Raw genomic sequence first — 27,383 nt, 5'->3', positions numbered from 1 at the left:
TTTCTATATAAAACATGATGTGATTACCAAGTTATGATTCGATTCCTTGTTTTTGCCTTTATGTATCTAAATGCTATTAATTGTGCATACAATGCATGATGATACTTATTTGTATCTAGCACGTGGATATAAACTGGTTTCGGTCTATTAGCAGGACTGATGAGAAGGAAGTACTGGTCAGGTTCTGTATCTTACACAAATTATGTATTACAGATTATTTTAGAGGTGGTGGTATGTGGTCCTGTGTAACGTTGAGACCGTGGGTGACCGTGTTTGGCGGACAGACTCCTGGGATTTTCTAGAATTTCAGCCCTGCCTCACGACGAAGCAAACGTAGCACATGTGGTCTCACCTTAGGCACCATGTTCATCAACTGCCTTTATTCACCCATTTGTGAATGGGTACCCGGTGGATAAGTCACATGACTGTTAACCTTCCGGCGCCTCAAGGCAGTTTGGGCTATCCCAGGTAATAATGTTAATAATGCGCTGTGCCATTCAACCGATGCTTTATAAATAGCCATTATTACATTAATATAATTAAATATTGTCACTGAACATACCACCGCCTTTAATTAGGTACAACATAACAGGCACATAACTTCACAAACACACGTTTACTCACATTGCACCTCCAGGGTTACAGACGCACGTGAGTGTTTCGTCTGTGGTCTTCCCGGGCAGGAGGTGACCATGTTGGTGGCTGTACAGACATATATTCCAGCGTCATCCTTATGTATGACTCTCAGACGAAGAGTCCCATTGTCAGAGACCCTTCTATCTTCATCTCCCTTTGTCCAAACCACTGACGTCACTTCCGGCCTTGCGTCTGCTGTGCATTGGAGTGTCAAGTCTTCGGATTCAGTGACGACTCTCTTAGTATCGCCAACATGCACAGTTGGTGGATCTGAAAAATGAATATGATGTGCAGAATATGTGTCACATTGCTCGCATGTGTGCCATATGTGCTGTATGTGTTGGTGAGTCTGGCTTATGGCGGGAATTGTGTTCATATTGCACACTGGACAGAATATGTCGTGAAAAGGAGTTAAAATCAGAAGTTAAGAGCCAGTAGAACAATCGGATACACCATTATATACGAAAATGCTTCACATAGCCATATGTCATGGCCTGGAAATCATGGAGATCTGGAGTTAAACGTGTTTTACAACATGGATGTCCAGTGGAGTCATTTGGAATGATACTCACAGCAGCTGTGCGACTACTTTTGTGTAACTACTACTACTTCCACTACTAGTACTACTACTACACATTGTGGGGGGTGGGTGGGAGGGTGTTGGTGGTGTTGGGTGTGTGTACTTGCTGTTGCTATATCTATACAACCACTGAAAACAATTTGTCAGATTAATTGTTGTATATGTCTGTATACCTGTTTGTGTGTTTATCTGTCTGTAGGCCTCTGTATGTCTGTTTATCGATGTGCCTGTGTGTTTGTTTGTCTGTATACCCGTGTGTGTGCTTGTCGATATGTCCGTAAGTGTGTTTAACATGACAATGTTAGGGTAATAGTACAGACCCACTGACATGTCTTGCCTCAGTGGATACACATTTTGCAGTGCATAGTTTGGAACAAGAGGTACACGGTTGTCTTGTTGAGTCAGTTACTGAATATACACCCAATACTTACAGTGGACGTCGACTATCACATCATCCTCTCCTGGTGGATGTATGCCATTATCTGCCGTACATCTGTACTGACCCCCAGTGGACCTAGTCACACTGATGGTGTAGATCGGACTGGGCCCGTTCTGCAGGGTGACGTCTTCATGGTACCAAGTGAAGGAGGATGGAGCAGGGTTAGCTCCCTTGACTGAACAGTTGAGAGCCACATTGGGCTCGTTGACCAGGAAAGTAAACCCGGAACATGGCGTCACTGTGTGTATTTCAACTGTTGGGGGATCTGGAATAATATTTCAATCAATATGAATCAGAAAACAAAATGTGATATGTCTGAGCACACTGGGAAAATAGTACAGGACATGGGGTGTACAATAAACGTCGGAGAATCTGCACGTATGTGTCACATTAGATAAAATATTTATATATTCCTGTAAGCTGTTTGAAAGTGTATTTTTATAAATGTATAGATAATTTCAAAATTTGCCCCTTTACACCCTCCGTGCAAAGTCCTCGTTATGTGAGGACCCAGACATCGAATGTATCGAGGAGTTTGATTTTAAGTGGCAATATTTTTTTCAGTCACACAGCTGTTCGATCAAGGATGAAAAAATATGTATGCCAGTAGCATATCTACATTTACCTGATAAATCTAAATCTAAACTATGAGGCATTGATGTAAATAGGTATGGAGTAGCTGTATTGGAAGCATGCATGTTGTAGGGAATACTCATTGTAAATGGTCGAGGAGGACATCACATGACACGCCTGGTTCAATCACATGTCAGTCACGTGAATCATAAGCAATGAATCTGGTTTAGTTGACTATATACTAGTAACAGCTAATTGTTTGCATTCTATAATAGATATCTCTCACTCAAAACGTGACTCTGATGGTCTTCCAGTTTCCTTTCATTTTACATGTTAATTAAATATAATCAAGACCAATGCTCTAAGGATTGATAGCGGTGTGACGTCGGATGGTGTGTTGAAGTACAAATGGGACGCAATGTAAATCAGGAAGTTGAACTGTCTGTATGCAGTACGATCCGGAATGAGTTTCTTCAATCAGTACATTTCAGTGTTAATGTGTGTAATGAATGCAAGTGGGACTCCGGCAACACATGAGGAATTTACCTTAGCAGTACTAGGAGACAGAGTTTTAAGCATGAACACCCTGCATGGTTTGATGACGACGGTGAGACAGCCTGAGGAAGGAATTCTTTTTGTTTTGATGCATTACTTAGATGGGGCAAAAGATGATATAACCAGATTACTCCCGTCCTTTGTATAAAGAGAAATGTGCAAATGACATCTGTTCAACAATGCTATTGCAGATAACATGCATTTGTTGTGAAAGGTAACTGTAAGGATGGGAATAAAATAGAAGCACTACTGCAGAACCTTTGCGCGAAAAAGCATATCTCACCGAAACAATGCTGTATCTTTGTTTAAAGATTCACCAAACTGAACCTGTAATAGTAGTCAAGGGCTTGATAATAGTGTCAGATAGTTTACTAGAGGTCGGAATCCGATCAAATTGTTTTAACTGGGAAACTGCTTGACTAGTGATGGTTTACCGCCTGGTATTTAAACATGATGTCTGTCTCTGTAAATGCCTATTCAACACGATTGATAATTTACATGATGTATTTGTCTTTTAATCTGAACATATTTGATAAAACGAAGCACACAGATTGTTTACAGCTTTCATAAATTTCAAACCTTGTCAATAATGTGGTATTTTGTTGACAGTTATGAATCATGTACGTGTTTAGCAAGGGTGGCAAGGTGGCAGCTTGTGTTGTGTTAAAACAGAAAAGGTTTGAAAACTAAAATATTCATATTATTTGGAGTATATAGAGCTGTTTGCAACAATGTTACCGTACTTGTACATCTTTTCAGATCAATATACCTTTATATCTTTTCACATTCATACATTTTTGCATCGCTACCCCTCTATTTTCACATCTGTGCATTTGTATATCTTTTCACATCTATATGTTTTTGTGCGTCTATACATGCATTCAGAGACAGTTGTCCCAAAGGAAAAGGACGCAATATCGCATCTCCCAAACACACCATGACCGGTGGTGTCACGCTGCACTAGAAAATGGTAGAACACGTGCAAAGGCTGCAGAGGGAGATGCACGTGCCGAATTGGCGTATGAATAAGGTGAAACCATGGGTTGACAACACAGTTGACAAAAGCACACAATCGATGTGCCTAGACTGACAAGAGAGGAGCGAGAGAAGGCGATTGGTATGCACCAGATGGGAGCAACACATGTTCAGATTGCACGAAGGTGCGGATGCACGCCTTAAACGGTATCCAGACTGCTGCAACGTTACCGACAGACGGGAAGGACTGCATACAGAACCAGAACGGGAAGTCCAGGTGTCACAACACCCCAGGAGGATAGCCGAATTCGAACAATTCATTTACGCAACAGGTTCGTCACGGCGACAGCGATGACGACGACGGCGACGGGTGCAACAGCGCTGGGACATCGCATCAGCCAACGCACAGTACTCCGACGACTTTGTGCGGCAGGAATCAAACTCTCCGTCCCTTCAAAGGAATGTTCCTGACAGCACAACATCGACGCCGAAGGTTACAATGGGTGAGGCAAGTTCGAAACTGGCAAGTGCGCCGAGTACTGAATTCTGCATGAACCCCATAGGGCATATGTGGGACCAACTGAGCAGGCGGTTAAGGAATCGTAAATAACCTCGAGTGACGAGAGATCGGATAGAACGTACCCTGAGATAAGAGTGGCAGAGAATCCCACCACCCGTCATCAGACGCCTGTCGTCATCAATGAGACGACCCGTCATGACATGTATTAATGCACGTGGGGTCATACACGATACTGAGACATGTTCTGTTTGTTGTGTAAACTTGAACAATGATTGACAAAAATGAGTTGTTGGACCCCATCATTGTTCAACTATCGCTCACATGTTATGTGTTGTCTGTATTCCAATCATTTTGTGGCCAAATAATGACCATTGACCCTTCTTTCACGATATACACACGCTTCGCCAAGTTTATGTGTTTTGTTTGCCACTCATCAAACTCCACCTACACTTTCTTTTGCCGTCTACTTTATTTTTCAGAGCTATATATCTCTACATGTGATTACATGTTTTAATCCTGTTTGAAATAGTCATTTGTGCTTCAGTAACTGAATGTGTTAAGTATTTGCCATAAACTTACTCAAATAAAACGAAAAGCAAGATAACCTTGTCCTCCCAGTAATCTCTGTTCAACAATCAGGGGCAAATAATCGTTTCTAGGGTTTTATAACTGACTATTCAACAAGATTATTAATTTACATGTGTTTGTTTATTAATGTAAATGTATTTGATAAAGCCAAACTCACAAACTAGTCTGCAGTTTTAAACCTTGTCATTAATAAGCTAATTTATGGCCCTGTTATGAAACATGTACACGAGGAAATGTTTTGCAAAGGTGACAAAGTGTCAGCTTGTGTTAAAATAGTAAGTTTGAAAACTGAAATATTCACCTGATTTGGAGTATGATACGCTGAATACTATTTACATATCTAACAAGCCCGAGCCAATAAAACATGAAAAGAAATGTGCTATGAGAGGACGGTTTTGTCAGAGATGTTATAAAGATCATCATCTTGCTCGTACATCTCAGATGACGTTCCATTTACTTGATGGCTGTGATTTACCTATAGGCCAGGATCATTAGACGCAAACTGTAGGTAACATTGGAAAAAAATAGTAGAAAGCTGATTTTTTTCAGGAAAGCATCATTGCCATGTGCAAAGTACAAAGTCCTCAAATTCTACCTTGTGGCATTTTCAAGATGGCCGCCAATTTCAAGATGCCTCCCCAAATCAAAATCAAAAATGATTACACACAGAGATCCGTAATTTGTCAATAATTATGCCATGTGATCAAAGGAATGCTCATCTCACAAGGAATCAGGATAGTTATCACTGTCATACACTGTGGATCGTATATCAACACATATAAGAGCAGCTGCCATGTCTATGATTGAATCCTTGGACAAACTGCTAATCAAATAATGACTTCTTATGATGCAATTTCTTTCATCCAAGAAAGTGTAAATTCTGGGCTTTCCATGCTCACACGAGCTGATAATATCCTTCCCCAAAAAGTTCATAAACTTACGATGAAGAGTTTTGGGGTCATATCCATTGGCTCCACCTAGATAGCATTCACGTCAGGATCTCACATCTTTTATGAATAGCTGACATTCACCATTTTCACGAATATACATGCAGGGTTCCTTAAAGTCTTCGTGTTTTGCTGTATCGACCTCTTCTATCTGTATTGTAATCAGTTGGAAGTGGCTTACACCTCTGCCGCTATATAATCAAAGGTATTTCAGATCCGGAGTTTGACAGCGTCCTCCCACTCGTCAGCTCCAGCATCTACTTTCTTGAGTATGCTTTGAATAGAACCCTTCGTCATAGTCTCGTGTGACTTGACTCTACGACGATTGGGAATTTTTAAATCAGAATTTTCCTTCGTTATTTCCTTAGTACAGTTGAGACAATGTGCTTTGACGTTGACAACAGGAGTATTTGAGCGCAATTTAGAAGCTGGACTTTCAGTGTCGGGAGAGAGGAGTAAGAGTTGCAAACTGACAGAACAACATACAAAGATGCTGAATGCCAACCTGTGAAAAAGGTCCTCATGGTTTTGTCCGAGCAAGTATATTGTGAGGAGTTGATTAGCAGTCACATTTTGAAGAAATATAAGTTACCATTTGTTGTCCATGGCAAATGGAGAAAACACTACATCAGAAAGAGCAGCATCAATTCTTTCAAATTTTCAGAATTGATGCTGCTCTTTCTGATGTAGTGTTTTCTCCATTTGCCATGGACAACAAATGGTAACTTATATTTCTTCAAAATGTGACTGCTAATCAACTCCTCACAATATACTTGCTCGGACAAAACCATGAGGACCTTTTTCACAGGTTGGCATTCAGCATCTTTGTATGTTGTTCTGTCAGTTTGCAACTCTTACTTCAATAAAATTCACCCAAATATCACATCTTATCTATTATATTTGTTCCATGAAGTCACTGAATTGTTTCAAAATTACTTTGTTTCAAACATTTACTTAAATGTTTAGGAAAATCATGATGAAATCCATAATTCCAAGTGACGTTTTTCTCAGAGAAATGCACTTCTTGTACTGCTTACCAGACAACATATCATATATGCTTATCACCTTTACATGGATTCCATGGTATTTTTTTCAAGAAAAAAGATAAAAGCATCTATCTTGAGAGGATAGTAATTCTGTTCATCAATAACAGCTGAAAATGTATTAAGTCAACCATAGTAGACATTCTAATAAATTTGACCAAAAGCACAAGCATCAAATGCATGGTTATCATTTTGCCTTATTTACGTTTGGTGTTAAAAGTAATATATTTAGATTCCTTGTGAGATGAGCTTTCATTTGATATGTCACATGGCATAATTATTGACAAGAGATATGTGTGTATAATCAGTTTAAAGGTTTTGGCGGCCATCTTGAAATTTGCGGCCATTTTGAAAATGCTAAAATGCCTGATATCAATATAGTTAAGATTCCTTGTGAGATGAGCTTTCATTTGATATATCACATGGCATAATTATTGACAAAATATCTCTTTGTGTATAATCATTTTAATTATTTTCCCTTCCGTCAGCCCAACAGCACGTGCAGTTCGTAAACGTTACTAAGCCAAAGCATATTGAGACCTCTACCCCTTTCACCTTCCTTTTTTAAAAAGTTAAATACTTTGCAAATAATCGACTTAGAGTCGTGTGATAATCTCATTGTTTCAGGTACTGCAATCACGAATGTCTGGTTTGCCGAGCAAATCACACGTGTCAATTTCACACGTGCACCTTTCACACCAGGCTGTTCTACCAGCAAGAGGCCCCCTCGTACAAAATAGCGAAAGGTGACAAGAAAATGATGATCGTATGTTAAACAGCTTTGTCAGCATTACGAGAATAGGCCGGGATCCAGAGGATTTAGACGGAACACATTTCATACGTTCAATATCGACTGAGTCAGTTATATGCCTTGTATTTTCTAGAACATCGGTTACCTTTCTTGTTGTTTCACTATGGGTCTCCTTGGCTGATTCATCAATGTTATAAAATGTAAGGTTGTTCTGTCGTGAGGTATTTTCCGACATATCCACCTTCGTGATTAGATTATCAACTGTATTACGTAGTTCAGCATTCTCCATAGTAAGTTCGTTTGTAGCATGTTCAATGTCGTTGATTCGGTTCGTAAGTTTGGTGACGTTTTCGTTTATCTCGGTCCGCATCTCTCGTAATTCTTTTATTACCACCTCTGAAACGCAGATATCACCCTCTAATGTGGTTTGTTTCTTTGGTGGGTCAGGATTCTGTTCATCGTCATTACAAAGCAGTAACAACAACGAGAGGAACAAGCAACTTTTCAAGAAAACACTCGCACTTCCTGGCACGTGCAGCACGCGGACCCGCATGGCTGACCTACGTCGTGTTTTCTTCATCACCAGTGTGATAAAACTCGGATGAAAACAACCCATTTTGGCATCGAAAAGTCACAATATCGCAACCCTGTTGTTGAGACACAATACCTTGTGGTTTTCGTGTCTTCCAAGTATTTAAAGTTGTTGTCTACTTTGTAACTTTCAACGTTCCGTCGGAGCTCTACAACACACGTCCTGACTCACCGACCGGTAGGTGGCGCTCTATCCATAGGTTGTACGGCATCGATCCACCCCAAACACAGTTTGATCAATTTCCAATAACAATGTGAAGCTTGAGTTAATGATTTAAATGTAAAACAAAACCAAAACGAATAACGAACTGCGTATTGTGTATAAAGACAGCACAACACGTCTTTGTGCAGAAGAATAATCCCATACTGTGAACTCCTAGTCATGTGGCATCGGATACAGAAAACACTTCTTGAGTGGATTTTTCCACTCCTATATAAGTTTAATTCCCATCTCTGCATCTTTTCATATCCTTATATTGCTTTTTACAAAGTATGTGTATAGGTCGTTCCACATCTATATATCATTTCACATCTATAGGTTTTTCACATCTGTGAGCATTTTCTTTTCACATTTGTATATCTTTGCACATCTATATGTCTTTCCATACCTATCCTTCTTTTCACATCTGTATATCTTTACACATCTACATGCTCCTACATCATTAATCTCTCTTTACACATTTGTGCATTTGTATATTTGTTTTCATACGTTTTTTCATATCTGTACACCTTTTCACATAAATATATCTTCGTATCTTTTCACATCTACACATCTTCACACCTCTATTTTCACATTTGTGCATTTGTATATTTTTTCTCTCTCTCTCTCTCTCACACAGAGAGAGAGAGAGAGAGAGAGAGAGAGAGGCACGTACGCACCAGCAGTGTTTTTGTTTTGTTCTTTTGTGGGTTTTATGATTGTTTTTTGTTTTGTTATTCATATGTCATCCATATACAGTTATCCTATTTACTTCCAACTTCTAAATATGCCTCTCAAGCAAGTTGATTGATTTGACATCTATTCCCTTCGGTCTCCTATCCATAAGGGTGGAATTAACCATAACTATCCATGGCAACTCTATCTCAGTATCTGTCCCCATAGACTTATATCATATCGACGTAATAATTGTTGCTGCACAATTACGAGATGAACATCATGTATTGGCCAATTTCCGGGTGCTATTGAGTATTTGAAGCACGGGAATGCATTTCGAATCGATAGCGTTACCCGGAGGTTACACATGAAATATTCCCGTACTTCAAATAATCAACATATGTCATATTTGGGATTTCACTTCCTCAGTAAAGTGCAAATTCTAGTACTTTTTTGGGTTGAGTCCCATTCGGGATTCGAACCCACACCCTCAGAGTCACATTTCCTGTCTACAGTTGTCTGCAAGTGCGCATAGCATGCTGCGCAAGTAAAACGTGGAACTGGTAACTGTATACACAACTGACATACCTTCCTTAATCGCACCTTGCAGAATTTTCTTGGAAACAAAACAGAAGCTAAAAACAAACAGACAAAAAAAAACCAACCCTAAAAAACAAAAAAAAAAAAAACAAAACAAAAAAATCCCATAAATCTTTGTAATGATAAAGTGGAAGATAGCATAATTATATGATAATATATATATCGTACTTCGTGGTTGTTCTCTAATTTATCTACATTCTAATATGATTTGTGAACTAAGAATGTGAGACTGCAACCACAGAAATATCACGTTTTATGAAAATATTGAAATACAAACAAATACATTAACAAATTTGGAGTTTGAGTTACAGACCTAATAATCATGAAAATTAAAAGATAACATAAATCATACACAAAATTTCCTTATGATATAACACCTAACGGTACTATGATTTGTGAATGGCTGTCAGTGAATCAGAGTTTGGCATCTCGTCAGTGTTATTTGGAGTTATATCCCAAATATACCCCACAAGCATTAGATTTTTAAAGATATGAAAGGGAGACATGACTGAGAGTGTTGTGGAAGGGACATATGACAGGGAAATATGAAAACGATATTATTCCGTGTGTCTTGTATGTGTTGTTAAATACTAATCCACAGTATGTTAACTGCTTTACACAATTTTGTTGATAATTATTTTTTCTTTTGGTAAAAGAAGCCTTTTACGCAAATTTCACATGCCTCAGCAAGTGTATTTTCTTGTTTGAAGAATACTTGTGTTATATTTAAAATGCAGAAATTAAAACTCTTGTCTCTCGTCTGATTAATTTTAGATTTTTTAATTAGAAAGAAACATAATGTTGTACGTTATCCAACGATAGATTATTGTAATGATAAACCATGACAAAGTAATTGACACGACTATGACCGAAAAGAAATATATGTGTGGAGATCTGCGCTGTCACACCATACAAACATTGTATTTGGGCATGGCAGGTTTTACGGCAACGGCATAATATGCAAAGGGAAACCACTCGTATCTTGCGTAAAAACTAAGATTAGCTGCCCTTGAGTTATTGAAAAGCAGCGAAACGTCTTGCAGTTTTCAGTTGATCATGTTTTTAACCAATCAGATGACAGAACTCAGAGACCTTTGGTTTACAATGCCATGTACGTGTCTGAAGTGCTTTCCTTACAAACAATAACATACAGAGATTGTAATCGCACAAAACTGCCTGTCTGAAGTGCCTTCGTTACAGACCATAACATACAGAGATTGTACTCACACAAATGTGCCTGTCTGAAGTGCCTTCCTTACAGGCAACAGCATACAGAGATTGTACTCACACAAATGTGCCTGTCTGAAGTGCCTTCCTTACAGGCAACAGCGTGCAGAGGTTATAATCACACAAATGTGCCTGTCTGAAGTGCCTTCCTTACAGGCAACAGCGTCCAGAGATTGTAATCACACAAATGTGCCTGTCTGAAGTGCCTTCCTTACAGGCAACAGCGTGCAGAGATTGTAATCACACAAAAGTGCCCTCCTAAGAGACCATAACATACTGACAATGTAATCACAGAAAATGCCTGTCTGAACTGCTCTCCTATCACACCATAATATACACGGACTAAAATCAGTCCGAGAATGAATTAGATTAAGGTTTCTTTTCACCGGGTTAGAAAACTTCCCTCACGTATTGAAATATACACTGGCCCAAAAAGGAAACGCATAGGTGAAAATCCAATGTTATGAGAGATGATTTATTAACTTAAATTGCACAAAAAGTAATGGAACTTGAGCAATGATAATTCACACGGGTATTAACAAATGTGTGTCAAGACATATACAATCATTCACAGTGGTATTAAGCGTCTCTATTTTCCATGGCATAGTGAGAAAGTCAGTATCTGGTGTGACCACCACGGGCATCAATCACTGCTCTGCATCGTCTGGGCATTGACTGTATAAGACGTCGTATCCGCCTTTGTGGGATTCTTCTCCACTCATCTCGCAACGCATTCACCAACTGTAGACGTGTCTGTGGCTGCGGCTGTCGACGTCGTAACCGTTTACCCAATTGGTCCCATAAATGTTCAATTGGGTTCAAATCCGGCGATTTTGAGGGCCATGGAAGAACTGTAATGTTGTTGTTGGCAAGGAAATCCGTGGTAATGCGTGCTGTGTGCGGTCTTGCATTGTCGTGCTGGAAAATTTCCCTTCTAGCGTCAATTGTAGGAACAACATGACGGTTCAGAATTTCATCCCGGTAGCGTACAGCATTGAGATTCCCTTGCACATGCACCAACTGTGTCCTGCCGTTCATAGATATGCCCCCCCACATCATTACACCTCCACCACCGTGTCTGTTGACCTCACGAACGCACTGTCGAGCATATCTCTCATTTCGACGTCTGTAAACACGCATCCTTCCATCATGTCTGTACAGCAGAAAACGTGACTCATCGCTGAACCAGATCCTCCTCCAATTCAAGAGGTTCCATGCCCGAACGTTCCTGCACCACTGAAGACGTGCACGACGGTGATGGGGATGCAGAACAGGTCCTGCATGAGGTCGCAGAGGTCGAATTCCATGCTCTCTTAGGCGATTCCTGATGGTTTGTGGAGAGACTCTACGCAGCCCAGGAACGTGATCAGCGGTATACGTAGCAGTGACGACCCGATTACGCAGATGAAGCACCCGGATGTAGCGGTCTTGTGCTGGAGTTGTCACCCTTGATCTCCCACTCCTTGGACGGTCTCTGGTCGAGTTGTGTTGCGTGTATCGTTGCCAGAGACGGGAAATCGTGCTCTGCCTCACATTCAGACGTCTGGCAACTGATGACTGACTTTCCCCAGCTTCCAGACGTCCAATGGCTCTATTTCTGTTTTCTTCATTTAACCTGGCATTTTTCGCGTCGCATAGAAAGAAATTCGAAGAATGAATCGCAACAGGACCTGTCCCCTTTTATAGCCATCATAATCAAGATTGAGATCCTGCATTTACACGTGCATAATGCTTTCAGATTTTCCCACGTGCAGATTATACAAAGAGTTTTCAAGGTGCTGTGGTGTGGCGAATAATCACCAGAGGTTGTGTTTGTTTGTCTGTTTTGGTTGTATTGACTATAAAAACACTTAATATTTACATTAATTGTCATTCCATTCCATATTTTCCGAAAAAATCTACTTTCAAAATGAGATTTCAGCTATGCGTTTCTTTTTTTGGGTCAGTGTATATAAATATTTTGCATGAAACCTCAGTCATTATGTTGAGCCTTAGTTAGGTTGGGGCGAAATATCCCACCAGAGTTAAGGTTTACCAAGGGTAGCTCTGTACGACGGACTCTCTTAGTTAGGTTCAACCACAGTAAAGGTTGTTTCGTACAACGGGACCCTGATATGTGTAGTGTTTTCAAACAGACTTGATATGGGTTGTGTTTTCAAACAGACTTGATATGTGTAGTGTTTTCAAACAGACTTGATATGTGTAGTGTTTTCAAACAGACTTGATATGTGTAGTGTTTTCAAACAGACTTGATATGGTTAGTGTTTTCAAACAGACTTGATATGTGTAGTGTTTTCAAACAAACTTGATATGGTTAGTGTTTTCAAACAGACTTGATATGTGTAGTGTTTTCAAACAAACTTGATATGGTTAGTGTTTTCAAACGGACTTGCTATGTGTAGTGTTTTCAAACAGACTTGATATGTGTAGTGTTTTTCAAACAGACTTGATATGGTTAGTGTTTTCAAACAAGCTTGATATGTGTAGTGTTTTCAAACAGACTTGATATGTGTAGTGTTTTCAAACAGACTTGATATGTGTAGTGTTTTTTAAACAGACTTGATATGTGCTGTGACGAAAGATGAACTAATGCAGATTATATTGGCAGTGGTTGTTAAGTTACACTTACATTGAACATCCAAGGTAACATTGTTGCTTTTCATTCCTCCAGCCTGACACATCCAAACAGTGGAATCATTCCGAGAAACATTCCTGATGGTCAGCGAGTATGTATTTGTTTGTCTTTCCACTGCTGAACATGGGGACTCCTCTGTCCCCAGTACCTGCTTCCCGGTGCTCGCTTCTACTGTGCAGACGGTTTGAAATGACTGGTTAATACCCCGCATGAAAAGTATCAACCCGGTGACAGTGGTATCGACAACTGTGCAGGTAAAACTGACCTCAGTCCCCAAGACGGCATACTGTCCAGGACGGGTCAATCTGACAGTTTCACCTGTAAATGTACAGCAAATAATTTGTGCTATATATGCGTTATACAGTAAAAACATGCGGAAGCTTTAGGTTCACTTGTCTAATACCATGTTGTTATATGATGAGTCTACCTGAGTCAAGTGGCAGACATAGCTATCTAGACACTGTGGTTTCAGGATGATGACGTCAGGACTTGTATCATGCCAGGCAACTAAACTAACAGAAAACTAGCGTAACGGTGTCATGACACTGATCAATGAATCGAGCACTTCATTGTTTCTGTGCAGAATGTTGATACCAGCCAAACAAACAGGCCGCAGTCATTTAGCTTGAATATTGCTGGATGTTGCATTGAAACAATGGTGTTACAAACAGCTTTCATATACTAGTAGCAGGAATACTGCTAGATGTAGTATTGAGCAAACAGTGGTATCACAAACTGCAGTCATATGGTTGGGATATTGCTAGATGTGACTTTGAGCAAGCAGTGGTACACCACACCACAATCAAGTTTGTAAACAATGACCATAGATGATTGTGATCGCACCTTTTCAATGGTTTTAAGTTTATTCAAACTGTGAAAGTCAACTCCTATCACTTTCCTACAAGAGCCTATAGTAACGTACAATAGCTTAATGGTTATTTTAGAACATTCGCTCGTCATCGGTTCGAATCCCTACATGGGCACACTGAGTAGTGACCTCCATCGTGATATTGCTGGGATACTGTCAAAAAAGCGCGCGCACAATTGACCCCGACCACAACACTGTAAGTTGAAATCGGTTGGCCGGTAATCCTAACTTTCCGGATAGCCACAGATACAATGTGAGACTCACCAAGAATGCCAAACACGTACTTACACTCACCAAGAATGTCAGACACGTGGGTATACTCACCAAGAATGTCATACACGTACTTACACTCACCAAGAGTGTCAGACACGTGGTTACACTCACCAAGAATGTCAGACACGTAATTATCTTCACCAAGAATGTCGGACACGTAATTATACTCACCAAGAAGGCCAACCCCGTAATTATAGAATAATTACCCCCAAGAATACCAGATACGTCAATGTGGTCACCAAGAATGTCAGATGCATAAATAAACTCACCAAGAATGTCAGATACATAGATAAACTCACCAAGAATGTCAGATACATAGGTAAACTCACCAAGAATGTCAGATACATAAATATACTCACCAAGAATGTGAGAGACGTAAATATACGCACCTGTAAAAACTTGAACAGAAAACAGGAGAAACACTAGATGTTTCAAAAGCTTCATATCTGTCATTGCGATACCCGATGCAAGCAAGTGACTGTCACTGATACCTGGTGACTGCCATCCCTCTCAGAGAATGTAATGCATGTAGCTTGAGAGCTACAACAATACAGTTACTCTTAACCAACACGGATACAAAACTTCCTTTTCAATATACTTCCTAGAACGTATTCCAGCTTGCTGGCTGCTCCGGATATATCCCACTTAAAGCGACCAGTTGCTGCACCGATGTTGAGTAAATGGAGCTAAGTAAATGTCGGTTAGACCCGCCTTTATTGTTAATTTCTGATTACAATATTTTCGTATTGCTCGAGTGACACAAGGATTTCTTGATCAGGTAACAAGCTGCCATACGGCTGTCATCCGTTCGTTGACAACACAGCTTCGGAAGCGAGGTACAGCACCATATTATGCATGTACATTACTGTGTGCAACCTAGTCGGTATCAGTTCACCATGTTACTGACGGATATGGAGATGAAAACAACATCCGACACGTGAACGGTTCTGATGAGTTATTTATAAGATGATTATTGTGTGACCATAATGAGTTATCGGTAAGCTGATTAATGTGTTATCATAATGTTTCCTTTGTAAGTTGATCAGTGTGTTATCATAAGGATAATTCACGTATAACCTGATTAATGTTTTGTAATAATGAGTTATGTATAAACAGAAGTCAGTAAGGGACACAAGGAGAACAAACACAAAAAGCTGTTAAAGGTGAATTAAATGTCCAAGAAGCAGGAAGGAACCACGAAAGTAAGTTTCGACACGTTTTCCGCGAACTAAACCCTGCATGTAATACAGTTACCTAATATGTAGATGCTTAGTTCATAATATATATTGTAATAACGAATGAAAATGGCGTCGCACATGCTGTGAGTAGCTCCTTTGCTACAAGTAGGTCTCCCATGGCTCATCTGCTGTCCGTCCGGGAATAACTGGTTTAGGATTGATCTCCCGTAATAGTACCCATGCTTGACGACTAACGGGACCGGGTGGAAGGCTCACTGACGTTGTTGACACATGTCATCGTATCCAGATTGCATTGATCGATGCTCATGCTGTTCATCATTGGGTTGTCGGACTAAAACTACTAAACTTACTCACTCACTCATGTGGTGTTCAACCACGTCATCAGTGGGGGATTCCCTGTTGGATAACGTCGTACCTTACCATAGTAATGCCGAAGCTCGGTGACCTAGGTGAACGCTTGTCACCGCACCCCGACCAGACAGGTCGCTGCCTACAATATCTATCACTATTTCACGCGTCCAGATCCGACTACAGTCAATTCCCGTTAAACCGACCACCATATCCGACAATCGGCCTTATCCGACACTTTTGTTGGAAACAAATTTGAGACGCCCTCGTTAATCCGACTGTGCAGCAATGTGATGCATGTGTCGGATTAACGAGAGTTGGCTGGATGTATTTGGATGGCGGGGTCATTGCTAGCCCTGGCGCGGAACACCAAATAACACTGTGAGCACGTTTCTGTGTCGCTTGACTTTGATAAGAATGCATATATACCTCCTGCACTAAACAACACAAACATTCCTCCTAAATGTATATCGTTAATCGCTGACAGTGTATATTTCTAACTACAAAAAAATAGTAGACATAACCGCAATAATCTAAAACTTGTTTCGCTCGTATGTGTTCGAAAGTGTTTCTTTGTGTATATGTGAAGTATGTTGATACCAGCTGACATGAGACATATCCTGGTTGTGGTGGTCGCTTGATGAGGATGGTGGTGGTATCCTGTTGCCAGGGACGACCGACAAGGAGGAGGGAAGCATGTGTAACGTGTAACTAGACTCGTCAGTTATCACTGCGTTTCCGAACCTAAACTTTAGAGATGTCATTCACTTGCACTTGTAATAGTAATCACCGAGTTATATTACATACATCATGTACTTATAGTATCTGGGAGAGTGAGTGAGTTTAGTTTTACGCCGCATTCAGCAATAGTCCAGCTCTAACTGTGTGAACATACAACAATTTTGTATAACAGACCGAGGACGTGTTGGAATTGTTACAACAGACAAGGTAATTGTGGGCCTACGTAGGGCCATTACACCACTGCTCAATGTATTGACCCATACAACACTGGAGGCCGGTAAACCGACTGAGTGGGGTGTGTCACTCTAGAAAAACACATATATATATAAAGTATACCCTATTACTACACTGAACCGCAAAAAAGTCACTCCCTTTTTTTGTTAATGGTAATCAGTTTAATTCAAACTGATGTAAATAACATCAAAATTGTCGCAAAACATTTCATAATTAACATGTTTTATCATCAGTACTTAAAGAAGAATTTCAGACAACTGCAAATCAAAATGACGACAGGTTGTGCGTCAGTGCGATCCGAAAGCCAATAACGTGTACGGCCTCCGTGGGGGCCATATAACAACGTTGCAGCACCGTTGCACCTTCTGTGCATGGAGTGGATGAGACGGTTCATGTATGCAAGACTCGGGTGATACGCCTGAGAAAGTTCAGCTGCACATTGCTGAGCTTCCTCTAAATCTTCTCCCGGAAGTGTTCTATCGGGTTCAAGCCTGGAATGAGGGCAGGCCACGGAGAAAGTGTCCAGCGGTTCTGGCGGTATGGACACTCGCGCTGTCCTGTTGAAAGACGTGGTTTCCATGACGACCAAAATATGGCAAGACAAAGTGTCTCAGCGCTTGATCAGTGTGACGGGCAGATGTTACCCCATTTCCTCTACTAAGGCCAATATTCTGGTACACCATAGGGCAGAGTTTGTGACTGAGAGCAACTGCACCCCACATGATTACGCTCGGACCTCCCTACGACTCTCTTTCCAGGACACAATCATCTCAAAACGCTCCCCACGTCTTCGCCACACTCTCAGTCTGCCATCAGCCGATTTTCGTCGTAGAAGACTACTATTCGATAATCCCGGTGACGTCAATTCCGATGATGAAAGGCCCACTGGAGACGAGTACGACGATATCGAACTGTGAGGACCTCGGCAAGGCCTACCGCATCTGACGTTTCTCTGCCTCAAACGCCTCCGCACTGTGTCGCCACAGGTGACTCAACGGTTGTTCGTTCAATTTTTTGCGAAACAATTTTTCAGGTGCTAACGGACAACCTGAAGATGTTGCTTCAGCATTGTCAAACGTGGTCTTTCACTGCGAGAGTGATCGGCATGTGCTCTGAGTGGCTTGGTCTCGTTGTTGTTGTTTTTTTATTATTTATTTATGTATTTATTTATTCTATTAAGTATCAAATATAGAATCTGAAACCGAATAATCTTGAACACTTGTCTACGAAGCAAGTTCAGCTAATATATGAAAAAGTGAAGAAAATAAAATTAAGGTGAAATATATCTGGTAAAAAAGTTGGTAGGTTGACGCTTTTTTTGCCGTTCAGTGTATATAAAAGGAAACGGATGTAAAGACGAAACCACCCCATCGTCAATCAAAGTTAATTTTCACCATCTAAATTATTTTAAGGTCCTGCCGAGGCCTACGGATCGAAAGCTAGATGGTGTCCCTACAAAATGAGCTGTAAATTGTCACAACTGGATCGTTATTGCAAAGGTTATATCCTACTTCTCATCGAGAACAGCTACCTCCACTATTCAATGCCAAAATCACGAATCAGCCAAGATAGCGCATACTCACCTTTTAAATTCTTCAAATCATACTCACTTATCAGTCAAAGATGACCCTGACATTCCTAACATCCACAACTATAGGTTCTATAATTTACGCACACGTGGTGATCTTTTTACTTACCATGAGAATAGCTTGATTGTATTCAAATGGCAAGTTTTCTTTAACGAGGGTATCCATTGGTGCAGTATGATTAGTTGACTCAGGTCATGAATTTGACCAATCACGATCATTTGAGAAGACGGTTAACCAATATTTATTCAATAAAATCGCTTCTTGCAACTGAGAAAATACTCTTCCTGGCAAATGATATTAATGATGTTCAGAGATTTCGAACAACATTCGTCATTTGAAGAATCACCTCACGTGTTATTAATTACGAACTTCCAAAACGAAAGTATTTCCCGCTCTCGTGTCATGTTACACAGAGGAACACAGAGGAACACAACTGTTATCGGGGAGTAGCCGACCACTGATACTAACTAAGAAATTTCCTTATAGTAATTGTTCAGTTACCTATCAGAAAAATGTAAAGGGATATTGTGGCATGCTACAGATGATAAATTGTCGGAGTGGCTGCATCCTTTATGGGTTATCTGCACATCATACACGTCACAGCTTGCATTGTAATTAAAATAACTTATTTAAGTTGAGGTTGTATTATTGGAATAATATGATACGAAATTAACTTTTATGTCTATAAACAGTAGGATTGGGCCTTTCAAATGATGTATGACATGGTAGTGGCAGGTATGTTTTACCAGCTGATATTTTCCTTCATAAACATAGGCTTCATCTATGACCTCTGTGTCTGGGAGCTGAGTCAGTAAAAGCCTCCTGTTGACTGGTATTGAAAGAGTTATTGGGAACTGTCCAACTACTGCAGTATTTATGTCAAGCTGTCGTTGTGTGTGCATTGCGTTGAGGCTAGAATGAAGTATCGGTGGGTACGTCAGGATTGTGATTAGTCATGGCTTAGTGTTTAATGTCCCATTGAACGCGCGTATTAAGTGATAAAAGCGTTCACGTTCACTCTTTCGAATAAACTGTTTCTCTGTCAGGATTTGGAAATCAATCATGGAAAACGGTATACGAAGCTGAATGTGATTGTCAATATTAAAGACGAGACGATACAGAAAATTCACGATACGATATGATACGAATCGCGATATCTTGGAACGATACGATGTGATACGAATCGATGCACATCAAGATATGCTATCTCTATTTATTTTCTGTTGAAACGTATATTTTGATATCAAGTAACAGTGTCAATTTTGATATAACAGTCAATTTCTAGTGACAGTTAATATTTATCATCCGCTGAAGTATCGCGATTATCGATACTACGTACTGACTGCGGCCCGAGCCGTCCTTGTCAAACCCTTGAATGGAAACGTGACGGTATCAACAACAACCAAAGCGCTATCCACGGATCCTGAATGAAGATAAAACATACACGATCGAGGAGGAAGTAACCATTATCTTAGACTATCCAGTCAGACACATCATCTACTTGATACTGGATCCTTGAGGAAGGTAAAAATGCACGATCGGGGAGGAAGCAACCACGATACAAGCTGTTACAGATGATAAGAGTGCCATATTGCGAATCGACTCACGTCATCTTTCTGCATGAAACAAATAAAGTATAATATTGTAACAAGATTTATTTCACAAGCATGACCCTAAGTTATAAATATCAAATTACACCGATACGACAAATCGTATTATGGAAATATGTGTTGTTTTTACCTATGATTTGATCATTATTTCCGTTATGTGACAAAGTGTCAGTTACATGCTGAACAAGTTAGTTGAATGGGTTCAACACCCAACAGTACCTCATATCAGATTAATGTGGGATCCAAACAGATCCATCTAAAATTCTCAAATTTGGCGAAGCGGCCATGAAGTATGGGGATGGTGTTGTGAACCAGGAAAGAAACTCAGCTCGATGACAGAATCGTGTTATCTTTTTACACGTGGCATCCAGCTCTACCGCCGATCGCCTGATACTCAGACAGTGAATGAGTTTAGTTTTACGCTACACTCCACAATACGCCAGCTATATGGTGGCGGTCTGCAAATAATCGAGTCTGCACCAGGCAGCCCAGTGATCAACATCATCTATCTACACAACTGGGGTACGATGACATGCGTCAACCGATTGCAAATCAGCGACCCTGACCACCTGATCCCCTAGTCGCCTAATACGACAAGCATGGGTGATAAAGACCAATTCTAACCGGGACCTTCACGGGTTTTGATACTGATGCACATCGCACCGAATGTATCCTGGGCAGCTCAACGGCATCTGGTAGCATTGTTCATATACATAATATAATACACACATGTTTTGTTCAATTTATGACAACATCAACATAACCAGCAAAAGGGCAATGTGACGTCACAATGTCAATAACGAGAACAATCAGACAGGATATACGAACGGGAGACAGCCAAACGAGAGCACACTGAGAAGTGTTCAAATCCGGAGTTTACCAACAAAGTTTTTTAGATCATACAAAATCTTGATGTTAAGCAAATATAATCCGGTAAATCAGGATGAACCTAATTTGCTTGTTTGCACTCTGAAATATTATGTCTAAATGTCTAAAGCACTGCGGCACGTAAATGATCGACCCTAGACAAGACAGTTCTACTTGTACTCACATAGGAATGAGCCAAATAACTGATTCTCTGTGGAACGTATTTACAGGATTTCGACAAGATTGAGCATGTATATATGTATATATATCCCATGCTGTGTACATAAACGACCTGCTCAATGCAAATCTGAAAACATATACGCTGAACAAAGATCAGAACTCTCCTCGTGAAATATTCAAACACGTATTCTGACACAAACACCATGACATATAAATATACAGATATAACAGATACAACACAATACAGCACAAGACACAAGTTTGAAGATGTGGGTAGGGTGGCTTTAACGCCACAAAAGTACCCCGGGACATCGCGTATCAGATGAATGTGGATCCAGACAGATCCTTTCAAAATTATCAATTTTGGGGAGGCCAGAAGGCACGGGATTGGTTCTGAAAACCAAGGTCAAAGAGAGAGGGTGAGAAGGAGAGAACGAGAGAAACGGTATTGGAGAGAAAGAGCGAGTGGAAGAGAGAAAGGGAGATATCAAGCAGACACATACACGTATATATCTATACTCATCACATGGAAGATTCCCCTGACCTTTGGTCACCATGATCTATGTGCATTGATTGAAATCTCTACCCCCTCCCCCACCCCTCTTTCTTTCTCTCTCTCTCTCTCTCACACACACACACCTCCGCAACACCGCAAGCCTGTGACCATTTAATTCGACATCTATGAATGTGTTAGATTGTCTAGGTATGATGTTTCGGACGAGGGAGAAACCGTTCAATTACTTAGCAAGACACCGGCAGTCTATACAGGAAATAGATGACGGGTTTAACAGTGGACGCAACAAGGTCAAGGTCAAGGGCAAGGTCAAGCAGAGATCATATGCTAGCATTTTTCTCCACTGAAGCTTCCACAGACAAAATTTAAAATTCATACGTTTGGTGTACTAACAAAGAAATAGAAAGTTGGTTAAACAAGCGTAATGACCTCATTCTGTACAGAAAAAAACGTACCTCCCCAGCAGGCACCATATCAACTCATGGTCCGAGTTTCAGTGATTCTCACTAATCCTAGCTGACTGTCAGTGCGGCAGCTGTAAACATGACAATCTATTTCTCACAGTCCGTCAGTTTCTCTGTACATGAACAGCACGTTGTTACTTTTCTACCCACGTCCCTGTTTGTTATCATGCAAACAAACAAGTGACAAGTGACCGTTGTAAATTAACTTAAGACCGCCGCAGGTAAATAGGGAGATCATCAAGTCAAGTGACCAGAGCTGTAGCCTCGAAAAGTAACATATGCAGTTAACCACGATATAAGTACTTGATGCAGTTAACCACGATAAGTAATATAGATGCAGTCATAACCACGATAAGTAACTGATACAGTTATATCCACGATAAGTAACATATGCAGTTAACCTCGATATAAGTACTTGATGCAGTTAACCACGATAAGTAATAGATGCAGTTAACCAGTGAGGCAGGTGTCCACAAGAGGCAAGTGAGCTAGTTAACCATGGAAGGTATTATAAATCATAAATATTGTATTAGGAACCGACTTTCTACGAGTTAACTCAGTGTTTGGAATGAAGACACGAACGGCGAAAATTACTGTTACATATTGTTGGTCTCATACACGTTACAAATGTTATATTTTGGATTACAGATTCATGGTACTTCTTCTGTAATCTAGTAGTACACATTTTAGTTGAATGGAGTCCCATCCGGGATTCGAGCCCACATCCTCGGAAGCAGGCACCTAACCACGAGCACACAAAGTCAGCCGCCTAACCCGCTCAGCCACCGTGACTTCCACAAAATGAAAGCTGACAACTGGTAGTCAAGACAGCTGACTTTTGTGTACTATCTTTTCTGTACCATCTTGTGAACACCTAGTGCATATCAAGGATCCATTTAAATGATTTTCGTTGCATGTTAATGCTGGTGACGTATAAACCTCTATATCACATATAGGCACTCTTACATTATATGGACACTTTACCCATTTCCTAGTTCTCATCGCCTTGTTTCGTCAAATGTACAAGTAATTTTGATTAACAACAAAAACATATGTCTTTGACATGGTTGAGAGCCAGGAGTTGGATTCGAGATCTTCTTTAGTCTACAGCTGCACCCTGGCCGCCAGTCGTCCTTTACATGATCCTGTCTGTGGTTCCTTTCAAAGCTGTGCCGCAGAAGGTGCCACCCACAGAAGCAGCGCTGGTGGGGTAAGGGAAGGGAGACAACTCATCCCTTCTTATTGCTCACAGGCTCCGGTGTTTGCATAAACATCGTCAGAATCGTGGTTACGGGGCGTGGCGTCTGTTGGGAAATTTAGAATGTATACCCTAAACGCTATATAAAGGGTTCTAAAATTTGAAATATTCCACGAAACGATACACAAAGTACACTGAAATATGACGTAAGCATTCTGGGCATATTTCGATCAGGGGTTAGACAGGTCAACTACTCTGAGTTTTACCGGCCACATACTGACACGCAAATCTTCGTAAACAAGATGCATACATGTCAAACATCACTGTTCTGACTGAGAACAGTGACATTGCTGTTGATTAGGTTACAAGAATATTATATTACAAAGTTTTTAATAAATTAACGCAGCGTTGTATTAAATCGACTCTCGTGTCATCGAGCTACCGATACTCATTTCAAGCGAACCCCATAGAGTTATATCCCTTATTATGCTCTTTACGGATATCCCATAACACAACTTGTGACTGAAGTCAGTTTGACCAAAAACAAAAACGCCCCACTATCCACCTCTCCAAAAAATGATATAAAACAAACAACAAAAAGTAAACAAACTAACAAACATATAAAACAAAAACAAAAACAATCCCGCGTGCGAGAGTTCAGTGCACTGAACAATCGTTTATATTTCCTGTATCTCAAGTGTTGTTTTTTTGGTAGCTGTTAGCCTCGAAGTTTCAGTTATCTGTTTCAGGCAAGTCGCAAGGTACAATAACTCGTTTATTGCCTCAGTTGGAAGCTGAAGTAGGTGAATATGCGATCAATATATAAACAATAGGCCAAAATATTGCCGAATATGAGTGACATTGGGTCTTTAACACCACGCGCAACAGTATTACAGTTACATGGCAGTAACGTGTAGGTAATCGTGTCGAGGAAGTGATCAGTAGCATGAGCTACACAAATGGGACGAGTCAACTGAGTGAGCGAGGGTCAATTGTCTCACTTCATTACTTTAATGTAAGATGACTGTAAGGTGAAGTCTTGATCTGTTGGTGCATTTACCTTTCTTCCCAGTCACAAGAACGTTCAGATTCCTCTTTTCCTTCTTCTGGGGTTTGGCGTACAGGTCATCTGCAGTATCTGTTTGCGGTATCGGTAGTTTGAAAAGAGAAAGAATGTTTACAGAATGTCATTATCACAAGCTATACATGAACTGAAAGATAAAAACTCAGCTTCTCAGGTAGTTTAAGTTGCATATCCTAATACATCCACTTATATATCCTGCCACTGACATATCCTAGCATATCATCTGACATCTCCTAACCTACCCTGACAAACATAGCCTAGCACATTTACTGAAATATCCTAGCATATCCACTCACAATTTCCCAGCATATCCACTCAAATATCTTGACAAATCCGCTGTTGCAAATGAGTACATGTTTGCATAAGTCTCACGAAAAGTCTTTAGTATTTTACCCAATGGGATTGTTATAATTCCTGCATGTTTCTCCTAAAAGTCGCCCGAATCCAGTCAAACTGGCCATTCCACCAAAGACAGTAACAATGGAAATCAGAGAGGAAACTCACCATTCTGGACTTTGATCCTTTCAGGACTGCTCTCTTTCTGGGGTTTGGCATATACATCCTCTACTGGATCTGTGTATTAGAACAATCAAAACATTGTCTTGCTCCCTGCATTAGCTGAAAACCGATCTCATGAATGTTTGTGTTATTAGTTAGGATTATGTGGGAAATCTTTGTGTTCGCGTGCGGTGGTACATTGTGCATGGAAACTGGAGAGAAAACATTAGTGTTTTGGAGCGGACACGGAATAGCTGAATACACAATGACAGCCGATGAATGTGACTTTCAATGATGTTTCTATTTCGCAATAACAAGGAGATTTGGAACATCAGGTGTACTTACTGTTCGTTCTACTGCTTGTGTTGATTTCGGTGTACAGATCACTGTGGTCCACCACCAGAGGACGCTGCATGTCTCCAGACGATTCATACAGCAGATTGTCCTCCATAACTACAAAAAACCGGAAATCATTTTATTCTGCATGTCACTGTTGTTAAGATGCTCAACTGAGAGATGTATCAGACTTCAGCAGTCTTATACTTCAAGATGCGATACTTTGATCATATTTACATCTCGCCGTCTGAACCTGCGTCAGCAGAATTGTCAAAGAAAACCACAGACAGCTACCAAAGTTGGAAATATGGGAGCTCTTCAAGCAGCTTTAGTACATTCATCTGCATGAGTTACGTGACTAATACGCTTATCAGATGCTTGAGGATAAGGACTATATATTGTTACACAACGTCTTTATTCTGTATAGGCGACGTTTCGACATAATGTCGTTGTCATGGAACTGATCACAAAATACATAAGAATCTATGTGGAAACGTCGCCCATAGGGAATAAAGTTGTGTATCCATAAAACAGTCCTCTTCCTTCATCAATCCAACTTCAAGAAGGACAGTTAGAAAAGACAATGCTCATTCATTCATCTTTAAGAAAGAGATATTTTAATACTCGTTAATATACCGTTATCGGATATTCCATTTTACGAGAACACCATCTCTCTCTCTCTCTCTCTCTCTCTCTCTCTCTCAGTATATATATATATATATATATATATATATATATATATATATATATATATATATATATGTGTGTGTGTGTGTGCGTATCTCTCTCTCTATATATATATAGTCTGGTTCATAATTATTGAGAATTTTTCTTCTTACTTTGAGCTATCCTAACACCTCAACTGATTCACTGATACTTAAAACTAAGTAATGGTATAAGGGAGGTAACTCATCTTGGCCTACTGAGTATAGTACAATTAGAGTTACCTCCCCTGAATTTGTAGCAGACGTCATTTTCCTCAGCACTGTCAACAATGTCTGCTGAAGATAAAAGAGGGTTGATTTTTGAGTTGTGTAATCAAGGAATTGATGATGTAAATACATTGGCAGAGAGAACAGGAACTCCTCTTTCTACTGTGTATAGGATTAGGAAGAATTTTAAAGAGGGAAAGGATTTGGGACACCAGAAAGGAGCAGGGAGACCCAGAAAATTGGACTTCTCAGATCGCGTCCGGCTGGGAATTTTAGCGTCTAAAAAGTAAAGGGCAAGCATCTCCAACATCAGGTATGAAATGATAGAAAGGTGATCAACAGTTGTATCAAAATCTACAGTTAGAATAAATTTGATTGATCTTGGATGGGATAAAAAGACTGGAAATCCTTCTCCTCTCATGAAACAAGAACATAAAGACAGGCGTGTTGAGTGGTGTTTGGCACATGAAAGCTTTGACTGGGAAAATGTGATTTTTACTGATGAAAGCTCAATATGGGTATATCCCAATAATGTGAAAATATGGACAAAGTCTGCATCAGCACCGTTGTATCAACGACCTAAATACAGCCCAAAGTTTCATGTATGGGGAGGGATATCCTTATTAGGAACGACCCCGCTGTGTGTGTTTGAGGGAAATCTGACAAGTCCACGCTACACTAACATATTAGATAATTTTCTCCTTCCAAGTGCACATGTGTTTTATGGAAATGACTGGATTTTGCAGCAAGATAATGATCCTAAACACATCGCAAAACATGCCAAGCAGTGGTTTCAGGAGAAAAATGTGACTGCATTACCATTTCCTGCATATAGTCCTGACTTAATCCCATTGAGAACATTTGGGGGATGATGAAGGAATGTGTGAATCAAAAGGGGTTGACAGAAATTGAAG

General features: G+C 40.2%; 2 protein-coding genes across 2 annotated transcripts in view; both read right to left on the bottom strand.

Moving 5' to 3' along the window:
* LOC137286596 (neural cell adhesion molecule 2-like) overlaps nt 1-15,199 on the bottom strand; it is a 36,200-nt gene extending 21,001 nt beyond the window's left edge. The window contains exons 1-4 of the mRNA XM_067818546.1: nt 15,065-15,199; nt 13,529-13,852; nt 1,648-1,920; nt 625-906 (exon numbers count right to left, since the gene is read on the bottom strand). Coding sequence (XP_067674647.1) covers nt 625-906; nt 1,648-1,920; nt 13,529-13,852; nt 15,065-15,128 — 943 coding nt within the window. The 5' untranslated portion in view covers nt 15,129-15,199. The remainder of the gene's footprint in view (nt 1-624; nt 907-1,647; nt 1,921-13,528; nt 13,853-15,064) is intronic.
* A 5,927-nt stretch (nt 15,200-21,126) lies between these two features.
* On the bottom strand, nt 21,127-25,655 carry LOC137280875 (uncharacterized). The gene is made up of 4 exons (XM_067812093.1): nt 25,547-25,655; nt 25,208-25,276; nt 24,680-24,757; nt 21,127-23,725 (listed from the first exon to the last, which is right to left on the bottom strand). The coding sequence occupies exons 1-4, from the start codon at nt 25,650-25,652 to the stop codon at nt 23,661-23,663; spliced, it is 318 nt and encodes a 105-aa protein (XP_067668194.1). The 5' UTR covers nt 25,653-25,655; the 3' UTR covers nt 21,127-23,660.
* Nucleotides 25,656-27,383: the final 1,728 nt, after the last annotated feature.

This window comes from Haliotis asinina, chromosome 1 (genome assembly GCF_037392515.1).
Source record: "Haliotis asinina isolate JCU_RB_2024 chromosome 1, JCU_Hal_asi_v2, whole genome shotgun sequence".
In the NCBI taxonomy this organism is placed as follows: Eukaryota; Metazoa; Mollusca; class Gastropoda; order Lepetellida; family Haliotidae; genus Haliotis; species Haliotis asinina.
The sequence above is the reverse complement of the archived record's forward strand: the minus strand, read 5'-3'. Positions and strand labels throughout refer to the sequence as shown.